The sequence below is a fragment of the Rousettus aegyptiacus genome, unplaced genomic scaffold, assembly GCF_014176215.1.
Source record: "Rousettus aegyptiacus isolate mRouAeg1 unplaced genomic scaffold, mRouAeg1.p scaffold_m13_p_5, whole genome shotgun sequence".
NCBI classification, from domain to species: Eukaryota; Metazoa; Chordata; class Mammalia; order Chiroptera; family Pteropodidae; genus Rousettus; species Rousettus aegyptiacus.
The window spans coordinates 108,628,974-108,653,905 of record NW_023416308.1 but is presented as its reverse complement, the minus strand read 5'-3'; the positions used below and the strand labels follow the sequence as shown (position 1 = coordinate 108,653,905).

The window sequence follows — 24,932 nt, the reverse complement described above, 5'->3', positions numbered from 1 at the left end:
AGGCTGCTGGATTCAAATTCTGCCTCCATGATTTACTAACCAGTTATTTCATATCTCTGTGCTGCAGTTTCCTTATCTGTGAAATGAAGACAATTGAAACTGTGCATAAATATGCATTAATATATGTAAAACGAGTAAAATGTTACCTGGTATATAGTAAGTGCTTAATAAATCTTAGCTGCTGTTGTTAGCTGCTCACATTTGGGTTACCCTAAAGTCAGATTATTCATATTCAATTTAAGATATGTGTATTAAATGTCTATGTTGTAAAAGATGGGTAGGTATACAAAGTGAGTAAGACAAAATTCTTGTTCTCAGGAAATTTATTTGCAACTAATGAACTGCTTAAGCATTCCATCCTAAGAGAGAGGCAAGGACCACTGCCCTTTACAGGTACTAGGTGTTTTGGTTTGTTTTTATCTTCTTAGTAGAGAGGATAAAACACACTATTGAATTCATGCTTTGCCATGCAGTATCACCTATGTGACTTTGCACAAATCAGTTAGCCTTTCCAAGCCCTAGTTTTCTTATGTGTAAAATGAGATATTAATAATTACTAAACAGGACTAATAATAATACCTATCTCGTGTAGTGATTGTGAAGATTAAATGAGATAAAGCACAGTGCTCAACATATATGAAGTACTCAAAAACTATAGCTTAAAAAAAACTAACCAATTTATTGTGATTCCTTTAAAAGTATAGCCTCCGAAGGAGAAAGACCATCTCTGACTTCCTAGAGTTATCTATTATGCCAACCACTACCAACTTTAGTGAAAATAAGCAAGTTCCATGGAAACAGAAGAGGCAACTTGGAGCATAAGTAAAAGCACGTACCTCACCAAATTAGGTGGAGTAAAAAATAAACTTCACACCCTCATGCTTATACTCAGGTCAGCACGTAGGTGCTATGTTTTGTACACCTGGGACCAGAACAGGATGCCCTTGGGCTCTAGAGAGAGCTTTCCACACCCAATCAGACACAGAAACACACCTTAGCCTCTGGCAGAAGCTTCCAAGAAGTATTTCTAAGGCTGGAAATCTTTCAAGGAGATACTTATTTCATCTCCTTACCAGACTCTCCCTTAACAGACTCTCATCTCCCTATTTAGGCCGGGGCATTAGCACAATCTCTATCACTACATTCTGATGACTGCTGCATGAACATCACTGAGCTGATTCTGTAATGATGATCTTAAGACCCTAAGCCATTCCAGGCTGTGATTACAGGTTCCTAATCCACAAAGTCAGTGGAAGAACAGATCAGTTTACCCAACATGATGAAAGATTGTTTTCTTCACTAGTAGCTGATAGGGCAAATATAAGCCCAAGGTAGCAGGTAGAAAAGGAACTCTATATGTATTCATTGAATAGGTATCCCTGTAATTTACACAATACTGAAAAGAGGTCCCAGACACACTTACCAAGGGGTACTCAGCTTTGGCTTTTATGCTTCACTGAATGCTTAGAGCATTCCAGTCTCTGTAATTTTCTTTTCTCTAAATGTATTTTCTTCTCTAGGCCTACAGATGTGATTTGTTTTTTAAAGGAAAAAGAATTAAAAGAAAAAAAATCACAGGTATTGAAATTTTTAAATCATGAAATATTTTATTAATTTATGGGAAGTGGTTTTAAATGGTCATTAAATTGAAAGTGAATGCTTAAAAAACTTATGCCTCTAACAGAGACCAAATTGTAATGGGCAGGGGTTGTTCTCGACTACAGACAAATGCATTTCAGCAGAGTTGAATGGTTTGATGAACCATGAGGAAGCCAGTAAGTAAGTAAGTAGTATGACCCTGCTTAGGGTAATCTAAATGTCCGGATGATGATTAGGACAAGGAGTTAAGACATTTAAATGCATAATTTAAATGGCAAACACCCAAAGAAACAGTGGACTAGGCTTTTCAAATATTTCATAGATTCATTGAATACTGGATAAATAAGGTAAAATATGTAAAATCCTTAGCATAAGTCTAGGTATTGCTAGACATTGATATTATTATTCATTGGATGCAAACTTATCTGTCATACAACTTATGCCCTTTTGGCTGATTAATAGATGTGGTCGATTAATCTCTCCGTCTCTCTCTAAACACACACACACACACCTCTCTTTATACTATACATATACATAATATATATCTTACGAAAAATAAAATAGCTCTTAAACTTGGTGAGAGAAGTTCAACTTCATTAAAAAGTGCATATTAAATCTACCCTGAGACTATCTGTCACTTAACAGGTTGAAAGTATCCAAAAGTTTGATACATTCCGTTGGGAAGACTATGAAGAAACAGGCATACTCTTACATTGCTAGTGGCAGCATAAAATGGTACAACCCCTAGGAAGGGCAATTTGGCAATATCTATCAATATTTATAGTACATATCTCCCTGACCTGCCAATTTCACTTTGTGGAATTGATCCCTGCAGATACACTAGTAAAGGAACAAAATTGCAGATTATGCAAGGCAGTATTTTTTAGTAATAGCAAAATGCTCAAAACAACTGTTGTCTACCAATAGAGAATTGGTTAAATTATTTATACTATGCAGCTTAAAAGTAAAATAAGAATGAGGAAGCTCTCTACTGAGAAATTACTGAGATATTAAATAAAAAAAAAGTAGTCACTGTATTGTCCCTTATGTACATAATAAAATAAACTCTGGGAGGATACATAGGAAACCAGTAATAGTGGTTACTGGTGAGGGGCTAAGTACGGATAAGAACTGGCAGATGGTAGGAAAGGGATGAAAGGAGACTTTTCGCTATAAACTTTTTAATATTTTTAATCGTTTCCATATTACCAATTCAAAAAATTTAACCCGCATTTTTTCATTTAAAAATGTGTACAGTATGTCCATAAAATTATTTAGTGATAAAAAAAAATCAAGCTAAGAAAACTTAATGCATATTGCTTAATGAAAGATGCCACTTCTTTCACAATATATAAAAGGTAACATACTGTCTGACTCTAACTCTGTGATATTCTGGAAAAGTAAAACTTTGAAGGCATTTAGAAGATTAACGGTTGCCAAGGGTTGGGGATCAGGGGTAAAGATGAATAGGTGGACTACAGATGATTTTTAGGGCAGTGAAACTATTCTGCCTGATACTATAATGGCAGATACATTGACATTATGCATTTGTTAAAATCCACAAAACTGACAACACAAAGACTGAACCATATGTAAACTATGGACCTTAGTTAATAATAATGTATTGATACCAGTTCATCAATTTTAACAAATGTACTACATTAATGTACTAACTCTGAGTAGGGGGTGGAGAGGGAGTATATAGGAATGCTGTATAAATTACCTGCTCAATTTTCTGTAACCTTAAAACTGTTCTAGAAAATAAAGTCTTAATTTGAAAATACCTGTGTGCACACATCCTCATTTTATCCAGTAAATGCCTTACACAACTGAAGGTGCTCAATAAAGAGCTATAGCCATAGTGGTCAAGAGCTCAAGTTCTGGAGTGGGCAACTTAGGTTCTGATCCGAGCTCTACATTTTTTAGCTGTGTGGCCTCTTTTATGTGAGTTACCTCTTCGGTCTCAGTTTCTCCGTCTGCAAAATGGAAGAAAACACACCGTATTTCCTCCTAGGGTGGTTGTGATGATTCAATAAAGAATGCACGTAAAATGCTTAGTACAGTGCCTAATATAAAAGAAAAGTTCAAAAATGTTCGTTGTAGCTATAACAAAATGACCGAATGACTGATTTGGCACTTCAGGTTCCAAGGTTACTTAACTACCAGTATATCAATAACACCCCCAAAGGGCCGCAAATTCTCAACTCCAATCTATCCCACTTTAACACAACCCGCATTGCCTGAACTCTAGCCCATACACTTCAGAAAGTCTTTATAACCCCCAACCCACACCATCCCCTAGATGCAGATCTCCGCCTCGCTCGGCCTTACAGCTCAGGCCCTATAACGCGCCCCTCTCCCCACCCCTCCCCATTCCACCCTAACCCATTCTCGCTCAGACACCGCCCCTGTCTCTTCTCAAACCCCGGCTTAATTCGTCTGCACTTTTTTCCTTCCCCAAAGCTGAAGAAGCTCCTACCCAGATACTCGTAGTCCGGTAGGGCTAGGCGCTCCGGACTCAGCATCCTTTGACCCGGGTAGCTTCCAAGCTTTAGCCTTCCAGCTTCCGGAACCCAGGTTGCGCTCTCTGTCCGTTGCCATAGCACCCACGCAGCAGGAGAACAGGCGGGAGACGGAGGGAGTGTTCACGCAAACAACCTCCGTATTGCAACGCCAAGCTGGCCACTCCAGTTCCGGGAACGGTCGCTTCGCAGCGTTGGAGGCTTCTTAGGACTCCCATTCTTGAGGAGCTGGTTTTAGAGGAATTTGAGGTGGAGAGTTTTTTTGGATCGGTCATATTTCCCAGTGTCGAAGAATTATTGCTAGCCCTCCATATCTTCAGTTTTTGAATTTCATAGCGATTCCTGTTTTATACAGCTGTTGTCCTAACACAGAGGCTGTCACCCCTAAATTTCCATAAACACTTAATATTACATTATTAGCTCTTAATATTACATTTTTAGCTCTTTATTATTTCTTATCGTTAGTTGCTACAAAGTGCTTTCACGTGCGTATATCTTGGCAGTTCCTTGATGTCAGGTATGTATGTGTGTCCAGCTAACAAGGGTGGACACACAGAAAGTGCTCCTTAAATTCTCTAAGAGTTCATTGACCTTCTCTCAAATTCCTCTTTACCTTTAGTCCCTGCTTCCAATCCCATCCCTTATTTGGTATTATTTGGTACCCTTTCCAATGTCTTTTTTTTTTTTTCCTGCCTAGACACTTCACTTCTCAAGGGGAGAGGGTACACAAACCAGAACACCTATTTGATTTTTTCCCTCATATGCCTAAAAGCTCGCTTCCTTAAGAGGGGAGAACATTTGTTGGTTTTCAAATTCTTAGAGTTCCAGATATTTCACTTTTTGCTTCCCTCCACTCTCAACACAAGGCATCTGTCTGTAGCACTGTCACAGTTGAAACCTGTTAGAAAAAGTCATTCTGTTCTCACTTTTTTAGCTAGGCTCCCACAACCTCCCCCCCCCCAAAAAAAAAACAAGGTGAGGTGTTGTGAAAACAAAAATCCTGCTATCAAAGGGAATGACTGGGAAACCAGTGGACCACCTACATTGGGAGGAAAAGGAAAGAGAAGGTTCTTCTCTTTGTGTTTTAAGTGGTCTATTCTTAGCCTCCTACAGCAGGACCTTCAAACCTCCTAATTCTCCCTTTCCCTTAAAATTGTATATGTGTCTCATTTCTAGGCTCCTGTGAGTCACTCTGAGTTTGGATGCAGTAAGGATAGAGGGACAGATCCAAAGTAAAAGCAGCATTTATTATCTTGAGATAATGAATTTACTCATTTGATATTTGATGCAAATTAGGTAAAAAAGTATTTGCCTTCTTTCTCTGCCCTCGACCCCCCACCCCTGTTCTCTCATCCTCCAGCTTGAGGATATGGGAGTTTCATTATTTTCACACCTGTGGCTTATTACTAAATTATTAATAAAGTTATAGGACAGTAATTAAGTATTAAGGATTACAATTTTATTTTATTTTCAAGCAATCTGAAGCTATTTGTAGATCGTTTTATTTGTCCATATGAACTTTCTAAGTCACCTCTCCCTTGTCTAAGTGTAGGAAAACTAAAGAACATATCATGAAAATGACTTGTCTAGCATCATCCAGCCAATCGGCGGGAGAGCTAGAACTGGATCGCAGCTATCCCAACCTCCAGGCTAGTGGTCTGACCACTAAACCACACAGTCTCTTTTTTTAGGAGTTGTTGGCTTGGTTTTTATTTATTTATTTTTCCTTTTGCTCTGCCCTGCCAGCAACTGGTAGCTCCCAGATAAAAGAAGAAAAATTTGAGTCTAGGCTGAACATTTGACATTCTCTTATTTGTGGATCATTGTCCAGGGACTTGGAGGGTGCTGCTGCTGAGGTCTGTGTGGTGGAGCTGGGAACCAGCCCCAAGAATATAGCTTTGTTTGGGCATTAACCCATTTGCGGTTATAATAATGACAAGTTTCAGCACCAGTGGCGCCCGACTGTTAATGACTCAAAGAAAGCTAAATAAGAACAAGATGTCATCTCTGGAGCAATTTGTAGGTTTTTCCTACAGCTCCATCCCTTCCATAAAAATCCTAAGGACCCTTATATTTAAAGTCAGTCTTCCATTCTTAATGTCCTGAGAAGTCTATTGAGGAAGAAGACTTAGAAAGGGGTAGGTGGTTGCTAGACTAAGGCTTCAAGAAAATTTGAGGTTGCATAGAAATAACAGGTAACCTTTTACTGGTGGTAGAATTACTGACCATTTATACTTTTCTTCTTTATACTTTCCCATATTCTCAAAATTTTTCTGTAATAGACATGTATTATAACCTGAAAACAAACAATAAATTAGTGGCTTCAAAATCTTTAAAATATTCCTTAAGCAGAAGTGATGACCTTCCAGATAATGTTTGTTTTTCCCAAGAAATTGCCACTACTTTTAGATTTCTCTGCTGCCATAGATTACATGATAATAGATTTTGGCAACACATCAGTGGTGGAGGAAAATTTTCAGTGAAACATACAAAACAGGTCTTAAGAAGAGTGGAAATACAGAAGAGTTATTAAAGCTAAGTGTATTTTTGTGACTCCGTTGAATGTTAAGAAAAGAAAAAAAAAAGTCAGCCTTCAATTTAGATGGGCTTTTCAAGTTCTTAAATTATCGTAATGTATTTATGAAAATTTTATCTAAGCAAATAATCATCCAGTAAATCAGAAGACAACTCCACAATCCTGAAAATAAGCAGGTGATATGAAATTGACCGAAACATAGAGGGAGCATGAATATTAAAGTATTACAGCATAAGGAATGGAAGCAGCAGATACAAAACAATTGAGGAAACACCTATGAGAGAGGGTGTGTTGAGATGTCAACTTATCAGGTCGTAATTCCTAATTATAAATAGAAAATTAATATACATCTTTGGCTCTTCCAAGGACCTATGAAGAGATTGATTGGGAATAAAATCTTCTCTGGAATTGAAAACTACAGAAAAGCAAACATAAATGTACTAAATGGTTTTAAATCGCTAGGAAACAATAAAGAAAGAAACAATTCAGGCTGAATTATTGCTACAAAACAGGTTGGAGAAACTAGGACAAGCTTTTATCAACTCCTCAAGCAGAAAAGATGCTAAAGGCGAAGTAGCTACTAAGAAATACAGGTCAAGAAATTCATTCTGAGTCACCAGGCTCTTTTAAAAAGACTTATCTTCCTTAACAGCAAAGTAGAAACTGAGACGTCATTGTATGGGATTAACATGTTTAAATTAAAAATGTTATTAACAGACAAGCCATTTTGGACTGCCATGGTTTAATGGACCAGATCTTTGGGAGAATTTATGAAGAAAAAGAAATGTCCACAAACTCTTGGACTGTTAAGAATAACTAATGCATTATGAGAAAGTGATTAAGAGGACATGGCTTAAATTAAACTGAAGCCCAAAGGAAATTACAGACTTGTACCTTCTTGTTATTTTATATTTTCAAATGCTGCAAAAAGAGTTGGGAATTACACTTTCATATAACTTGAAAGGGAGGAAGATTTTCTGATTCTTCTTGTTAGCCCACAAAAATAGCGGCACCTTCCTTTGGCCTAGACTATGCACTTTGATAAACACTTATGTCATTTAAAAAAATTATATGACTTCTTCTACTAGACTGTGAATTCCTTGAAGGCAAAGACAGTCTTTATTTATCTTTAAATTTGTAGGACCATGCACAGTGCCTGACAAAATAAATGCCTGAATACCATAAATAGATTTTCCTCCCTGTAAATTAAAAGTCTAGAAAACAAAGACCATCTAATCCATAGAATTTATGGTTGCCTCATAGGAATCAATTCACAAAACTAATTCATCAAATAAAAAGTCTGGCAAAATGTAAGGCATCACTGAGAAGGGCATTTAAAATCAATCAGAAAGCACTGGCATATCCTTCTGACACCTAAATACTGTGTGTGACAGGTCGCCAGATCTTAAGAAATGCCAGGAAAAAAGCTACTAACTCAACAAAAGACAGAGAGACAACACTACATGTAGACAAGCTAAGGGAATTAGTTCAGCAGTATGAAAGGGAATATAATAGGAATATTAAATAAACTTAGGATACGAATCAGGAGTCCCAAATTTTAGAATCTTAGGACAAAAAAATCTCTGTCTATTCTTTCTCCTCCAAGCTATCTTCTACATTGTGACAAGAGTTTATTGTTCTAAGATTCAAATTTTACCATGTTACTTCTTTACTTAAAAAAGTGTTGCTGACCCACTATTACTAGGATGAAGCAAAACTCCTTAACCTGCAGACATATTTATCCCTTTACAGTCTGGTCTCAACCTGCTTTTCTAGCCATCTTGCCACTGACTCTCCCCTACATACTTAAAACTCCAGCCATACTTTCCTACTCACTATTACTCACTATTTCCAAATATACTGAGTTCTTTCACACCCTCCTGCTTTGGCATAAGCTCTTCTCTCCACCTAGAATGTACCTCTCTCACATTTCTTCCCCGGTAAACTCTTACACATCCTGTAAGACGTAGGCTAAATGCTACCACCTCCATGAAACCTTATTCGATCTCCTAAGTAAAATAAGGTAAAGGCAGTAAGTGAGAACAAGGCAAATTTAGAGCGGTATGGTAAGCCTTCTCTGAGGCTGTGACATTGGGTGGAGACCTGCCATGGGGAAACAGCATTCTAAGTAGAGGAGACAGCTCATGCAAAAGTTGGAAGACAGAAATTACAGCATGTTGCAGAGCTGAAAGAAAGCCATTGCGACTAGAGCACAATTGAGTAAAGGGAAAATCAGTCAAAGAAGTAGGCAGAGGCCACATCATGAAGGAACCTAAAGGCCAGGCAAAAAGTATGGATATTATTCTCAGTGTAATAGGAAGCCATTGTAAGGTTTTACGCCCAGTAATGACATTATCTGATTTATGTTTTTTTAAGAAGTCACTTTGGTTGCTGTGTAGAGAATGAATTATAAAGGGGCAAGTGTGGGAACAGACTATTTACATAATGCTTGATTCATGTTTGTTATTAAACAAGTATTTATTTACTGATACATTTCTTTATCCACCATTCTAAACTTATCTTTGCTACTGAAATAAGCAAGATATACTGAGATATTTGCTGCAAAGGGTCTATTTATATGTGCCAGGTATATGAATATCAAGCTTTCAGGAGATAAAACTGTCTCATTTTCAGGGTATTTCCCGAGTTAGTCCAGAGAACTGAATCAGCCATCATACCCCAGATCCTGATGGAAATATTACTGCTAAGCTGGGACATGAAAAGTGCTGGTGTTAGAAATGGTGGTATGGAGGATTTGCAATTAAAGATAGCACAAAAATGTAAATCAGACTATTCCCTTATTCTTTCTTTCTCTCCCCCACCCCGAACCCCTCCAGTCTCCAGTAGTAGCCCCCTGCACCTGGATAAAATCACACCCATTGCTAAAAGTTAATGATACTTTTTCATAATCCTATGGACTATTTCCTGTCTCAGGGCCTTTGCACATACTGTTCCTGCTTCCTGGAAGACCCTCCCCCATCTACTCTTTGTCTAATGACTCGTAATCAACTCAAGTGTCATTGCCTCTGAAAGGCTTTCCTTGAAACCCCAAATTTAAATCAAGTCTCTTCATAGAACCCTGTACTTTTCCTTGAATGCCCCTATCATTTGTAGCTTTACATTCATTTGTGAGATCATTCTTTTAATGCCTTTGCATACTTGTAGCCTCCACACCCATTAGACTATAAGTTCCAGGGACCTAATATCTCTGTTTACCACTGCTTCATCAGCAGTGTATTATGTGCCTGGCACATAATACATTAAATACTTACTCTTACTAACTGAATGAATACTGAAAATAGGCTTCTCTAGGCAAATAGATATAGGACTCCCTTAGCACCTTCACCTGTGCTTTCTCTTGTTTTCCCTTCTATAGCTTTAAGAATTCTTGCCCTCCATTTACATTGCCTTGACAAGAAAGTGGTTCTAGAGAAAATATGGAGCAATTCTTTGCAGATTCATCTTCTTTATCTTTTAAATCAGGGTCTTTCAACCTCAGAACTATTGAATATTTGGGGCTATATAATTTTTTGCTGTGGGAGGAACGGCCTGCTCATTGTAGGCTGTTTAGCAGGCAGGATCCTTGGCCTCTACTCATTATTTGCTAGTAATACCCACCCCCCAAAATGTCAAGTCTTGCCCCATGTCTGCCAAATCACTTCTGATTGAGGAACACCATTTTAAAGTGTGAAACTTCAAACCTTTAACTCTTTCAGAAGAATTTTGTCTAGAAATTCAAGTTGTTAAATGGTGCCTTGGTTATAAGAGAATTCTACCAACCCAACTAGATCGAAATTGTGCCCATTTCTATCTTGTTTCTGCGGCATTGCCCATGTTTCCTTTGAAAAGGCTATTAGTGATGGTCTAATTCAGGGTAATATTCCGATCTTGGAAATTCAGTTCCCAGGTCTGTCCTAGAAGGATGAAGGAAACTGGTGGTGTTTCTGAGGAAACCAATGCCTCTGAGACCCCTTTGGAGTTGGCAGTCCCCTACAACTTTTCTAGGGGCATGTCCCAGAGGACAATAAAAGGGAGACAAACAGCTCATTCTGGCATGCTTTTCAGGATCTCTCACTCCAAACAAGAAAGTCTGAGAGGCCTGGTAAAAATAAATATGGCTTAGCACTCCTGGCACAAGAGCAGTTTCTGACAGCCAAGACTTAACTCACCATAGGGGGTGACCCAGGCAGCGACTATGCACAAAGTTCGTTTCTACCTATTGATATTCCCAGTAACTAACAGCGGCCAGGGATGGCTCTGTGCACCAGAACTGTGCTGAACCATAGAGGAGGACGACTTGGGGTGCACACAGGTAACAGTTTCTTGAGCCTGTGTTGGTCTGGTATAGCCAGCCTCCCCCTTCCTCCTCTATCCCAGAAAAACAATACAAATCATGCCTTCTGGAAAGGAAACTGTCCTTTGCATACAGAGTAGTAACTGTTTATAAATCCATAATCCCCTGAAATTGAAAGTATGGTGACTGCCTGAATTTTCGGGGACAAATGTATTCATTATACCACATGTCCTTAGTTTTCACGTGGAAAAAAAAATACAGTATCCAGAATCATAAGGTCATTCTCAACAAACAGAAAAGTAAGTCTTTGTAAGCAACATATATTGAAATCCTGAGAACAACCATGGCTGCATCAAAAATGGGGGGTGATGGAGGTTAATTGGGTGGGGGAAGGAGAAGGTGGGGAGTGTATGTGCTGAGAATCAGCCTCTACTTTTCACTTTTTTCTCCTTGGACTTTAGGCTAAGGTGACATAGGTGGTAAGGGGGAACTGTCTTTCCTAGAGTAAGGTGAAGTAAAGCTGACCTGACTCGACTGCCGCCTTCAGTCAGCAAGAAGAACTACATATACACAAATGCCTCAGTATATGTTACCATGGTGATGCTAGTGGAAGCACATTTCATCTTGGTAAAAATTTCAAGCAAAACGGTATAGAGAAGTACTGGCTGAGAAGGAATAACACTCCACGTTTTTTGGTTGCTTTTGCAAAGTTAATGGTAGCTTTGGTCAAAGATGGTGATATGAAGTGAAGTCCTTTGAAAAATTGAAAACGCACGAGTGATGAAATGTCAACCAATCCACTGCAGAAATCTCCTACTCTATTCTTTGCACTACACCAAATGACTTTCCCCTCAGCTAACATGGCTCATTTGGGTCTTCCTGACTATTTACCAGTGAGAGGAAAGTGGCTTAACCAAATAAAGAAAGATCCAAAGCCAGGAAAGTGGGCGTACCAAGGAGGAGGGAAAAGTGATACACAGGACCCTAAGGAAGTTGGGGACTTGGATAAAAGTAACAAGACAAGATTCAATCTAGAAAATGGAAGGTGGTAACAAAATTAACGCATATTATTAATATGTACTGGGGAGAGGCAGAGGCCACAAAGCTAAGGCAAAAGAGGAGTTTATAACCTTATGTAGTAACTCAAAAGTTAAATATGGCTGGAAGGCTCTACAGACTGAAGCTGGGAGGAGGCCAAGGTCTTTGCGAGAGTGCAACTGCAAGTAAAGACTCACTTCCTTACCCTCTTCCTTCCTTGCCAGGATCAGAAAGTCAGAGAAGGTGAAGAGGCTAACAACGTTGATTTACAAAGACAGAGAGAAGGAACTATGTCTGTCTGGGCCAATTCTGGACGTCTGAACTGGGCGACAGGACCCAGACAACCACCTCAGGAAATGAGTAAATGAGAAGGGGAGGTCGTGGAATTATTTAGCCCTTAGAACAACGCTGCCCAGACGGGAGTGGGGTGTGGGGCGGGGGTGGAGCAAGAAGAAAATCTCAGAAAAGGAATTTTGACAGTGAGAATACGAGTTAAGATACAGCACTCCAGGCCCCCTGATGTCCCTTGTTTGATGTCAATAAAGCCAGAGAGGATTATGCATTAGCAAGCCTTGCATATTCTGAGACATCAATAAAGTCTGGACTTGGGGCCAGTAGGGGGGCCGGGGTCACGTTCAGGAGACTTGGGTCACCCCGGTTGCTCCATTCCGGCACAGAGCTAGAATATCTGGGCCGCGAGATAATTTTTAAGTTAGGGACATTCGAGCAGTACTAATGGGGACCGGGAGCGGGGCTCTCTAGAGCGCTCGGAATGCGGGGGCGGCCTGAAGAGGAGCGGGGACAGAGCGCGAGGCACCGGCGGGTGGGGTCTGGGGACCGGGGGGCGGGGGCCGAGGGCTGGAAGGGGCTGGGCCGGCGCTGGAGGCGGGACCAGGCGCGGTGGCGGTGGCGGGGGCTGCGGCGCGGGGGGCGGGGCGGCCCGGCCCGGGACACCCCCCTCCCGGCCCCCTGGCGGGGCGGCTTCGGCTCCCGCAGCACTGGAGGCAGCAACGGCCGGAGGGCGACTTGCAGCGCGCGCCTGTCGCAGTGGACCGGGACACTTCTCCTCCGGGGACCTTTGCGGATTCCTTCCGCCGCGCGTCCCGCGGGAGCCGGCGGGACCCTCGGCCGGCAGGGAGCGCCGGCGTCGGCCGCGGCACCATGAGGCGGCCGTGGGGCGCGCTGCTGCTTGGCGCCCTGCTCTTCGCACACGGTAAGCGGCGCCGTCGCGCCCGCGCCAACCGGCCCGCGGGGAAAGTTTGTCCACGGGTCCGGCTGCTGCAGGACTCACCTCCCGGGAGCAGAACGGCGCAAACTGGGGCCTGGGACCCCTCTCCCTCACTCCGAGCAGTAGCCCTGAGATTGCGTGCCGGGGAGGAGAGCACGAGCTCCCCCAGCTCCTCAAGTCTGGGAGGGGGCAGCAGCGGTGGAAGAGTTCCCCGGGCCGGGTCTGGGCCGGGCTGGGGTGAGATCCGAGGCGCTCGCCTGCCCGCGCTGCTCCTCGAAGACCTGGGCTACTTCCCTTTCAGGTTAAGACGGGGTCTCTGTGTCCTTGGTGTGAGTGAAAGTGTGTGAAGAGAAGGAGGCGGGGAGGATGGTCGCTAAACCATCAGTTGTAAATAGCCTTCCTCCCAAGAGCTGGAGGTCTCGCGCGGATCGCGGAGAGGGGCCCCAGTGGAACCTGAACACTTGAGCTCTGGGGATTCCACTACTGGGGGAACAGTCCCTCGAACTCAAGACCTTGCTCCCACCTAAGGTCTTTGGGCACTGCTTGCTTGCAGCATCTCCCCTTAGTGGTGTTTTTGGGTTCCCTCTCCTGGCTGCGACCAATCAGCTCCCTACCCTGGATCCTTCCCGGAGGGGGCGGAGGGGGAAACAGGGTTGAAAAAGGGGCAGAGAAGGGACACAAGGAAGAAACTGCTGAAGAGCACCCGCAGATCTGTCCTGGTCGGGGTAGGGGGGCGGGTATCGCCGACCCTTAGAAAGCAGCGTCCGGCCCGCGCAGTGGCCCTCGGGGGACCCGGACGGATGGCAGCAGGAGTGCTGCTTCGTCTGCTCCTTATTACTAAGCTGTTCGGTGCCCGAATGGAATCTTTGTGTGTGATTAGGGCCCCGGTGGAATCTGTTTTACAGCAGCCGCCAGGACCGTGGGTGCACCCCGTGATTTAGCAGCTGCCTCTAGTTTGTTCCCAAAGATCAAAGAATTTTGATCTTTGAACCCAAACTGCATTCACCCACCACTGTTCCACGACGGGGAAATCCGAATCTTCCCATTCTCTCTGCAGCCGGAATGAGGTGATGGGGCTGGGAATGGAGGGGTCCGTAGACCTTGGCCTTGCACGGGTTGTTTCTTTAGCGTAGGAGAGATCGTGTGGAAATAGTGCAGATTTCAAAACTTGCCTAACAGGGCGTGGGGATGCCTAGGCACTTGTTTTAAAGATGATTTACCTCTCAAATCCAACACAGAGTTCTCATATCTGTTATTTAAACTACCCGTAGGTTTTAAATAACTTTTTCCATGCCCTCTCTAACGCCGACTGAACTTTCTCTCCGCTCCCGATTCTTCCTCTCTGGCCGACACACGTTCCTCTTCTCACGGTGCTCTCCCCCTCCTGGGCTCTCTCCTAGAAGGTTATTTGTAGCCTCTTTGGCGTGTCGGGACAGCGGCCCTACTGGGGTAGGAATGTAGCTCCTCTTCCCACCACATGGGCCCCTTAAAGGGACAGCTATGCTTTTGGGGGGTTTTCCCCTTTGGGCTGCAAGGGAAGGGGATGGAACTTTCCTTTCCGCCCCCTGGAGGAAGTTTTGAAAAAGATCAAGGGAAATGGCAAGGCGCTGGAAAAAAAGGGGGAGGGGGGTAAGACTGATACCAACAAAGCCGGAGAAGAGATTGTCGCCTTCTGCCCCAGGGAAAGAAGGGGAGCTGGAAGTTTCGGGGCTGAGACTGGCCAAGACGATTTAACTGTTCCAGAGCTGTCAAAACTGCACACACTGCATTAGCACTGAGAATGGGGATAGAGAATTGTGAATATTAATGCTTCATAGAAAAGATGGGAGAGTTCTTGGTAACTTTTTGGGTTCTTTTTAAAGACGAAACGTTTAATGGAAACTTCTAAGCATGAGAGGCTTTCTGTGCACATGTGTAAGGACGGTCAGTGGCATGAAGATCTAAACTTTGTCTAGCCTTGGAGGCCTGGAGGGCACAGATTCATGCTTTACCAGTGAGACCGGGCAGTTGGTCAACCAAAAATACCACCGCCAGTATCCCTAACACTACGTTCCAGGGGCTCAGGGCAAAGACAGTGTGTCGTAGTAGATCAGTTAGGCTGACCTGACCTCAGCTAGACACTGAAGTTTAAGGTGCTATCTGGATGCTGTTAGTCTGAACCTTTATAACATTCCAACCTTAAAGGTTTTGGAAGGAAACTCGATTCCTGGATATCTTTCTCCTGAGGGTTGAGGTGAGACCTTGGCCAATCTACTACCATTTGAAGAGTGAAAAGAAACTGTGCTCATCTTAGAGGTTTCTTCCAGGTTAAGCAAAAAGTTGAAAATTCTGCCTAGGAGTAATTAGGTACTTAAAGGGCTGTTTCTGAGGATGAATGCAAAAGAGTGGAGCTGAGACTGGTCTCCTTTCTGTCTGGCTGTTGTCATGGCGCTTGGTCGACCTTGTCCCTGATCTTATTGGACTTGTGAAAGATGCTTGGCTTGTCACTGATTGTGAATTTCCTCTTCTGTCCCCTGTTGAATATCAGATAACATCTTTGGGACTGGCACATGGTATTAAGAATGACAGGTGCAAGGAAACCAAGTCTGGCCATGTCTGACGCAGAGCATGTTGGGTATGTCCATCTTCTGGGTCAGCAAAGAACAGGAGATTTCAGAGGACAGGGTATGTTTTGTGGGTCTTTGCTCACTTCCTACTGATTGACTGCTAATCTTGATCCCCAAGAAGAAGGAAGATGGACAGGATTGGCTATGTTGCTTCTGCTTTAAAGAGAAGACCAATACTAGGGGCTTCCTGAATAGGGACAGAATTTTGGGGACTACTTTAAGAAGCAGTATTGTCTTTTTATGATTGAGCACAACTCATAATTATGAGACAGTTCCATTCCCTTGGTTGCTAGGTCTTGTAGCCTGTTCCAGCCACAGTCTCTACGTTCCTTGACTCAGCTTAGCCATGAGTTTTGTCACAGTTGCCTGGGCATGGGACATCTGGGCCCCAGACTATGTCTGGCTTACCATCTCATCTTCAGCAGCAGAAGCCCTTCTCCCCTACTCAGCCTGGTGGGATTCAGTGTCCCAGGGAAGACTTGGTGCTGAGTGATTGGCTGGCAGAGCCCCACTTTGGCCCTATAAATAGCTCTGATGAATGCCTGCGTTTGCTGTTCTTCCTCCAGCTTAAAGCTGGCAGGGTCAGGTTCCTTCTCCCCCATAAACTCATTCCCTAAACTGAGTTCGGCAACCATTCATTTGTTCATTCATTTCTCAAATGCACATTTGTCAGACACTAATCTTATCGCTGCATGCAGACAGAGGTCAGTGATTAAGAAGCACAGGCCAGCATGGGTTTGAATCTTGGTACATCCTAATGACTCTGTGCAAAACATTTAATCTCCCTGAACTTCATGGTTCTTAGATGTAACTTGAGGGCGGGTGGATGAGTAGTAATAAGTTATCATGAGAGAATATTGTAAAAATTGAATGAGATAATAGTATGTTCAGGCCATTCAGTATAGAGCCTGACAACTACTGTGTTACTAAAGATCTGGATAAATGTTAGCTGTTTGTTAGCAAGCTCGCATAAGTGGATTAGAGATGGTTCTTGCCTTTGTACTATGGGAGCCAGGTAAACAAATCATTATACTACCATGTCATGTGCTAAAATGAAAGCTCAGATCCTCATTCATTTCAGCTAGTTTTTTGCTTGATTCTTTTAAAGATCTTGCTGCTTCTTCCCCACTGCCCCTTGAAAACCTAATGAAATCTAAGCATAGTTCTCTCCTGTGCACACTTCCAGAAAAGAGGACTGTTAAGCTATACCATGAGTCTGGGAGTCCACTCTGCCTTAGTTCTCCTGGGAGAGGTTCTGGGAGAAGGGGCTTTCCTCCCAGAGCTTCCCTGCTAAAGTCCTGTGGTCAGGGATGCAGCCAGGCATCTCCTGCTATGGTTGCAATGACCCGGGGTGAGAGATGCTGGCTGAGGTCTCTTGTAGCTGGAACCGTTTAGAATTCCAAGCTCACCCTCCCACTGGCCTGGGAAAGGAGTCAGGCCCCAGAGCTCATAAGGTAGTAATTGCCCCAATTTGGGGGCTGGGCTGTTGTGGAGCCGCTGTCCTTCACGACTGCAGTCTTCAATCGGGAATCCTGTCAGTGTGCAGGGATAATTGATGTGAGTCTCTAGCCCCCAACATGCCCCCAGCTCCTCTACCCCAAAGTTTGACCCCTGTTGTCTCTTTGTTTCTTCCTTTTAAGTTGGTGCCAGTGATGTGATGTTTTTGGGGGCTGCGGAAAGTTGACCGTAACCAAGAGCAGCTGTTAAAAAAGAGCTGATTCTTTAGCTTTCCTGGCAGTCATGTCCATTTTCTGTTTTGCATTTTTGATTTAGCAAAAAGCAAACATCCTAGGTGCCCCTGGGCACCTCTCATAAGCGTCCCTTCTTAGCAAACTTCATTCTTTCACTGCACGTAGGCATTCTCATCCTTGCTCACAGCATTCTCATCCTTGCTCACAGTTGAGTGGATTGACTGTAAGCATCACTAACACCTTGTTCCCTTTGCTCACTCAGGTTAGAGTGAGGAAGGGAAGGGTGCTGCCTGAGACCCAGCTGGGAAAGACTTACTGACTGAGAGTTGCTGCAAGTCCTGACTTGGCCTAAGGGAGCTCCCCGCCTCACCTCTGTGCAGAGCAGAGGATCAGAGCTGCGAGCAAAAGCCGGAAACAAAAGACTGGGAGCAAACCCATCTGGCTGAGAGGCAGCGACACAAAGGTGCTGCTGCATAATTTATCACCGGAGGTTTTCTGGGGCCAGGAAGCTCGTGGCTCCAGGCAGAGCCTTTTCGGGAAAAGGGGTAGGGGGGTGGTAGTGGTGGAGGAGGTGGGAGTGGGTGGGAGTGGGTGGGGAGGATCCTCCCCTGTCTAGTGTAGGACCAGGCAAATGCAGAAATACAGTATTGAGAGATACACCTTATTAGCACGTGAAATAAATTTGAAGGTGGTAAGGGCCTCCTCAGCAGCTCCACTTCCTGCCAGGCCTGCAGGGCAGGGGTGGGGGAAGTATTCCAAATGTCCCCTTTATTGACTCCAGCCTTGGGAGACTTACTGCCACCACCTTTTGAGCATGGATGAGGATGAGAGACAGTTTCTCTGTTGGATTGACTACAGCCTTCTGGAAAACAAGTAGAAATGCCTGGTTATAATATCCATAAGCCTAGCAAGTAAGAAAGAGGTGCTCCCTTCTCCTCTTTCTACTCCCCACCGCCCTTAACCCCGGCAGTTTAAACAAGAAGTTTCAACTGCAGGTTCAGAGAGGCAATAAGAATGAATGACTCTAAAGTATGTCTCCCTCAAATGAGAATTGCTGTCCTTGTGGAAATGATCTCTTCTCGTGACCAGTTTTGCACCACACACTGGGACATGTGATCTAAAAAAAATATAAATGTACTCCTGGGGCAGTTAATATTTTAAAATATTTTGCTATATCCCTGACACTATGATACATGTATAGAATGTATGGTCACATTTACTCCTCACAGTGTCCTTATGAGATAGATACTGTTAGGTGCCTGTCTGACAGATGGGAAACTAAAACTAGAGCAGTTTGCTGTCACACAGCTAGTAAGTGAGCCAGACATTGAACCCAGAGCCTCAGCTGTTAACTCTCTAACCTATACTACCTCATAGAACAGAATATTTTATATCCAAGCTATTCCAGAAGATCTAGGTTGGGAATATCCATATTTTATTTTAGACTGACCTCTCCTCTCTGTTTTTAGATCTCATCTTTTTAGGGAATCCTAATGCACAAAGCATTACTTTTCAGGTGTTTTTCGATGGAGGGAAAATTAAAAGGGCTCTCTGAAGGAGAGATTTGGTTCATTGCTCCCTGAAGCCACGTGTTAACTTGTATTTTGAGATGTGAGGAGAGAGGAAGGCAATATTTTGAGCAGCCCTTCACAAAGCACAATCCCACTTAAGCCCTACTGGATTTGTGAAATATGTTGACTGAGCTCCTGGGGAGGGTAAGTAGACTTTTCAGGACCTATATGGGAGCAGCCTAGTACCATAGCTATGTTACCAGGTTGAGAGAGAGGGACACATCCACCTGAAGATGATGGGGTTGATGATAATGTAGTAATCCCCCCTTATCCGCAAGGGATACAGAGAATATGTTCCAAGCCCCTCAGTAGAGGCCTGAAACCGCGGATAGTACTAAACCATATATATACTATGTTTTTTTCTCTACCTGCATACCTATGATAAAGTTTAATTTATAAATAAAGTGTAGTAAGAGATTAGCAACAATAATAAAATAGAACAATTATAACATTATATTGTAATAAAAGTTTTGTGAATTTCATCTCTTTCTTAAAATATCTTGTTGTGTTGTACATACAGTGTGGATACACTAGGCAAAGTGACGATTCACATCCCGGGCAGATGGAGGGAATGGTGTGAGATACTATCATGCTCCTCAAAATGGCATGCAATTTAAAACTTGTGAATTGTTTATTTCTGGAATTTTCCACTTAACATTTTCAGACCACTTGACTTCGGGTAACAAACTGCAGGTAAGGAGGGACACTATAATAACAACTCTTGCTTACTATGTACTTCATATGTACTATCTTGTTTAATCTCCCAACAATCCTATGAAATAGATACTGTGATTACCCCCATTTTAAAAAAGCGGAATCCAGGATGTGGTTCCATAGTGTAGTGGTTAGCATATCTGATTTACATGCGGAAGGTACTGGTTTCGTGTCCCAGTGGAGCCATGATCCATGGTTTATGGCCATGCCACCCTGAACAAGGCTGACGTCTGATCTCGGAAGCTAAGCAAGGATGGGCCTGGGTAGTACTTGGAAGACCAGGCGCTGTAGGCGTAAAAAAATAATAATAATAAAATAGAGGGATCCATTTCTGAATTGCTCTGTAATTTAGTTTCTGAATGCTCTTTTCTATACTCGTCTCCTAGGAATTGGCTGGTGATAAGTTAGGCAAGGATAAAGGGGACCAGGTGCCTAGAGCTCCCCCAAAGGAAGGCGATGTGGGACTCTTGCTGAAGCACTCTCTTCCACCTCTTCCTGTGGTCATTCACACCACCAACTTAACTCACGGGAGTGACACATAGTAGGGTTTTTAGACATCTCTAGCCCTGAAATAGAAGGCCTTGATTATGGGCCTAGATAAGACACTGAACTATTCCATAATAGTAATAGCAAGAGCTATCATTTATCAAGAGCTTAGTATGTGCCAGGCATTATGCTAAGTACTTTTTATGAATTAACTAATTTAATTCTCATAACGTTTATATGAGACCCCTAGGGCATTTTGTTATCCCAATTTTCCTGATGGGAAACTAAGGTATAAAAAGATTAAGTAATGTGCCCAGGGATAGACAGCCAGAGATTAGCTTTATTTTGTTCCTATGTGCTTAATATTATGCTCTTCTGCCTTATAACTTCGGAGGCTGACCGTTAAGAACTTAAACTTGTGTTTAAGAGGAGAAGACAGATCCGAACTTGCTGGGACCAGTCATCATGTGTCTGATGGTGTCTCATGGTGATGCCGCTTTTGGGAGGGCCCACTAGCAGAAGACTTCACCAGGTAGATTTTCAAACCAACCCAGGTCTGGCTGGCCTGTAGGGGTGTAGGAACAGAACTAAGTAGAGTCAAGGCATGTCTGTATCATAGCCTGATAATACAGTGAGTGAAAGGAACTCTTATAGTAGAAAGGAGTGAACTAGATGAGACTAGGAAGCTGCCTTAAAAAGAAGATTCCTATTATCTTGAGTAAGTAAGTACAGGTTAAGTAGGAAATAACTATTTTCTTTTCTTATATATTAGACCTCTCTTTTCCTTTGACTGCAGCTCTCACAAGACTCTAGAGGAATGTATCATTCATTCATTCATTTTACAAACTTATATCGATAGTCTACTCTATGCCAAAGATTGAGCTATGCACTGCGAATACAAATGCAAAACTCTAGATTACATGATTCCAACTGCCAAGAAGCCTATGGTCTAGTAAGTGAACAGTGATCCCACAGCGCACTAAATGCTACTACCATAGGAGGAGGCACAAAGGGTCTCTGCGGTACGGAGCAAGAACTTTCAATTTGGCTAGGGTGGAGCAGCAACAGGAAAGGGTTCACTTCCTGGCCTCCTGCTGCCAACCATTTACCTTTCTTTTTTTTTTTTTTGTATTGCTTTTGATGTTTCCTGTGCATGCTCTGTCCTCTCAAACAAGAGGCTGTTTCTAGGCACCCAAGCTCTCTCCAGATTCCAGGTATCTCTTGGATGAGGGTAGATCTGTTTCCATGTGGCTCCTTGCTACCACTCCTTTCAGTTAGGTCAGTTTTGCCTTGCCACATAGGCCTCCCTTTCAGTGAGAGACGCTTACTAACGTAGGCTACCTGAAATCAGTGGATTAGTCCCTTAATTGGCCTGGCTGTAGTTTAGGGTCATTTCGTATAACTTATCCTCGTTAAATAAAGTTTATAGCCTCACCATTGCTAGTGGACAGGAGGAGAGGGGAGGGCTTTAGCATGCTATAAGGAAAATATATATGAGTTCACATATATGAGTAATGATTCCTCCCGTTCCCATTGTCATCCCTTTCACACTGGAGTCCCTGTCATATTCTAGCACTCACAGTACACTCCTTAAGCCTCCCATCTCTGGTTCAACTTGAAAAAGCTGTTATGTAGCTAAATGTACTCACCGTCTACCTTGAGCTTCCAAGTGACAAGGTGTGGTCCCCTGTCAGCTGAGCATTCTACAGGATGGCGGAGATCAGTGCCTCTCTAACTTGAGTGTGTATCAGTGTCAGCCAGGAAGCTTATCAAAAATCCACATTCTAAGATCACATTAAGAGAAGACTACTGGTGTAAGAGTCAGAACAGGACTGCCATCCTGGCTTTCCTACTTAACCCTATCAGCTTGGCCAAAGCAGGTAACCTTACCTGTTAAGTGGGCACTATAGTAAAACTACTCAGGGTTATTATAATGATGAAATGAGAATGCAAGTATGTATGCAAAAGTAGCTTGTGAGCTATAAAGAGAAACTACATAATATAAATTGTTGTCAGCCCCGTTCCTTTCTGGACCAGCACAACATTGAAGCCCTGGTTCAAAGGACTTGGGCTCCGGACTGTCCCTGCTTCACAACTTTATCTGAAGGCGAGGGAAATCAGCCTTAGCAGTCACCAGAAGGAGAGGTCCCTGCTTGAGAGATCCATACCCTCACTGAGTACTTGCTCATCGAGAATACATAAAGAGGGACCCAGGAGTCCCAGGGTTATAAATTCCCTTTTTGAGTCTGGGTTTTGGAAAATTCCCATTACAGCAATACCATTATTGGGAGGCAGTATAAAAAAAGTGCTTAAGAGCAGAGGCTCCGGGATCACCCTGCCTGGGTGTGGATGCTGGCTCCAGCCCTTAGTACTTGTGTGACCAATTGACAGACTCCAGCTCTCTGTGTCTCAGTGACCTCAGCTGTAAAGTGGTGATAATAAAAGCAGTGCCACCTCCCAGGGTTGTCGAGAGCGTTTCAAAAGCACTTAGAAATGGGCTTGGAGAGCACCTGGTAAGTACTCAGTAAATGATGGCTCTATTATTATGAAGCTTTTGCAGTGTGCCAGCCCTGTGCCAGGCAATTTACATGCATTATTTGATTTAATCTTCATAAAACCTTTTGTGGTAGAACTATTATTTCCATTTTGTGGATGAGAAAACTGAGGCTCAGAGGTATTGACTAACTTGTTCAAAGTGTTACAATTAGCAGAAGAACCAGGATTTGAACTCTAGTCTCTCTGACTCAAGAAGTTGTGCTCTCTCACTTCTTACACTGTTGTCTGGTATACAAGATGGATGTTTCCCATCTTTCCTTTTAAAGAAAGCTGCGAGAAATTGGTAAGATGGCTGAGATTTTGATGAAACTTTCCAGTGAGGCCTTACGAGCACATTAACTACATAAATATCTCAAAAGCTAGATGACTTACTGATCTGGGATAGTGAACACTTTAGGGAGAGATCTTTTACTTGTTGAATTGCATTAAGTGCAGTGCGGCTGACAAATAGCTTTCAAGGCCAGAAGCAGAGCTGAGTATTCTAACTCAACACTTCTTAAAATGAACACTGTGTTTTGCCACCTGTGGTTATTTGTTTCCTTTCTTCACTCACCATTCTTTTAGTTTAAAAGGGTTAAAAGCTGTCCTTTATGACCACAGCTAGAACTTGAGTGAAAAGGCAGAATTCCATCTCTGGGGATCCCAGAGGGGCAGCAATTGTCCAGGAGAGCTGTTTTTTGGAATATAATGCATCTGTTTACTGTACAAACGGCCCAAGACAAGGGTTTGCCTGGCTGCCCGACCTCCGCATGCTGATGTTCAGATGTTGCTCTGACGTGCAGGAAATCTTGAGTCTTCAGCAGCCTGCAACTGACTCAATGCCCACCTGATGGCATGCTTTGTTCATAAAGTTTGCATGAGGAAATCAGGACTTTTACTATTATTCTGCCAGAGGTGGAGGTGGAGGTGGGGCCTAAAAAAGAAAAAGAGGGGGTGGGCTGAAGGCTCCTCTTTATTTTTAGTATGGATACTGCTGTTTTTGCTCTCCCAGTTCTGGTACTTGGGTTCTTAAAATCAAGGCCTTTTGGAAAAATGTAGCCCCTGCATCTTTACACCTGCACACTCTGATCTGTATTTATTGAGCATTTTTGGTGTGCCAAGGCATGAGGTCAGCTTCTTCCATGTTTATCTTCTTGTTCAATTCTTGTGGCCTTTTAAAATTTTTTTTTTTTTTTTTTTTAACAAATGAAGAAACTGAGGTTTAGGAAGCTAAGTGATTTGTACAAGGTCATACATCTGGTCAGGGGAACCCAGGTCTGCTCCCGGTCAGATGCTCTTCCTGTCTCCTCTCCCCGCAATTCCTTCTTCCTCCTCCCTGTTCTTGTCACCCCCTGACCCCGAACTTCTTGTTGATGCAGTGCTGCTCCCTGCTGTGTAGCTAGCGGCATTTCTCAATCTCTGTTGACATTTTGGGCCAGATAATTTGTTTGTTGCCAGGGCCTGTCCTGTATATTGGAGGATATTTAGTAGTGTTCCTGGCTTTATCCAGTAGATGCCAGGAATACCACCCATCATGATGACCAAAAACGTCATCACACCTTGCCGAATGTCCCCTACCTGCAGGATGGGGGAAGCCATTCTTGCTGAGAACTAGTGAGTTAGCCTTATCTTTCCTCTTCTCCGTTCCTCTCCATGAAGGGGGTCAGCATGCATGGGAGCCCTGCCACACAGAGTCCTCCGGAAAACTAAGGAGTCCTCCTTAGTTCTTGCTGTTTCAACTGACTAGCAGCGATATCCTAAAGTAATGCCTATAGCCATGATGAGGCGGTCACATTACAAAAGTTCCTCTGGCTCTGGGGCTCAGGGTCTGAATGAAAAAAGTCCCCATCCATTCCTTCTCAGAACTTGTGCAGGAGGATGGGGCTGGAGCTGGAGAAGCTGGGTCTTTGGTTTCCCTGGGGAAGAATCCTCTGTCATGCACTTGCAGAGAGACCTGGAGAGACAATGGCACTGGGCTTGGAGTAAGGTCTTCCTGTGAGCTTTAGAGATGCTGCACCTTTCAAATGGATTCCTTTAGTTTCCACAGGGAATCTTGCATCTTTTCAAGGGCAGCTGATTCCCTTAACATGTGGAGGGGAGGGCAAATGCCTC

General features: G+C 43.2%; 2 protein-coding genes across 6 annotated transcripts in view; one reads left to right on the top strand and one right to left on the bottom strand.

The window, feature by feature from the left end:
• Positions 1-4,218, bottom strand: part of CUNH11orf49 (chromosome unknown C11orf49 homolog) — a 144,565-nt gene extending 140,347 nt beyond the window's left edge. For 3 of the 5 annotated variants that reach the window (XM_036220859.1, XM_036220856.1, XM_016146708.2), the window contains exon 1: positions 4,079-4,218. In XM_036220859.1, coding sequence (XP_036076752.1) covers positions 4,079-4,124 — 46 coding nt within the window. In that variant the 5' untranslated portion in view covers positions 4,125-4,218. Of the gene's footprint in view, positions 1-3,552; positions 3,576-4,078 lie in introns of all 5 variants that reach the window. The other 2 variants (XM_036220857.1, XM_036220858.1) reach the window with 2 other exon arrangements.
• Positions 4,219-12,107: 7,889 nt separating this feature from the next.
• Positions 12,108-24,932, top strand: part of LRP4 (LDL receptor related protein 4) — a 46,667-nt gene continuing 33,842 nt past the window's right edge. The window contains exons 1-2 of the mRNA XM_016146589.2: positions 12,108-12,174; positions 12,885-13,202. Coding sequence (XP_016002075.2) covers positions 12,108-12,174; positions 12,885-13,202 — 385 coding nt within the window. The remainder of the gene's footprint in view (positions 12,175-12,884; positions 13,203-24,932) is intronic.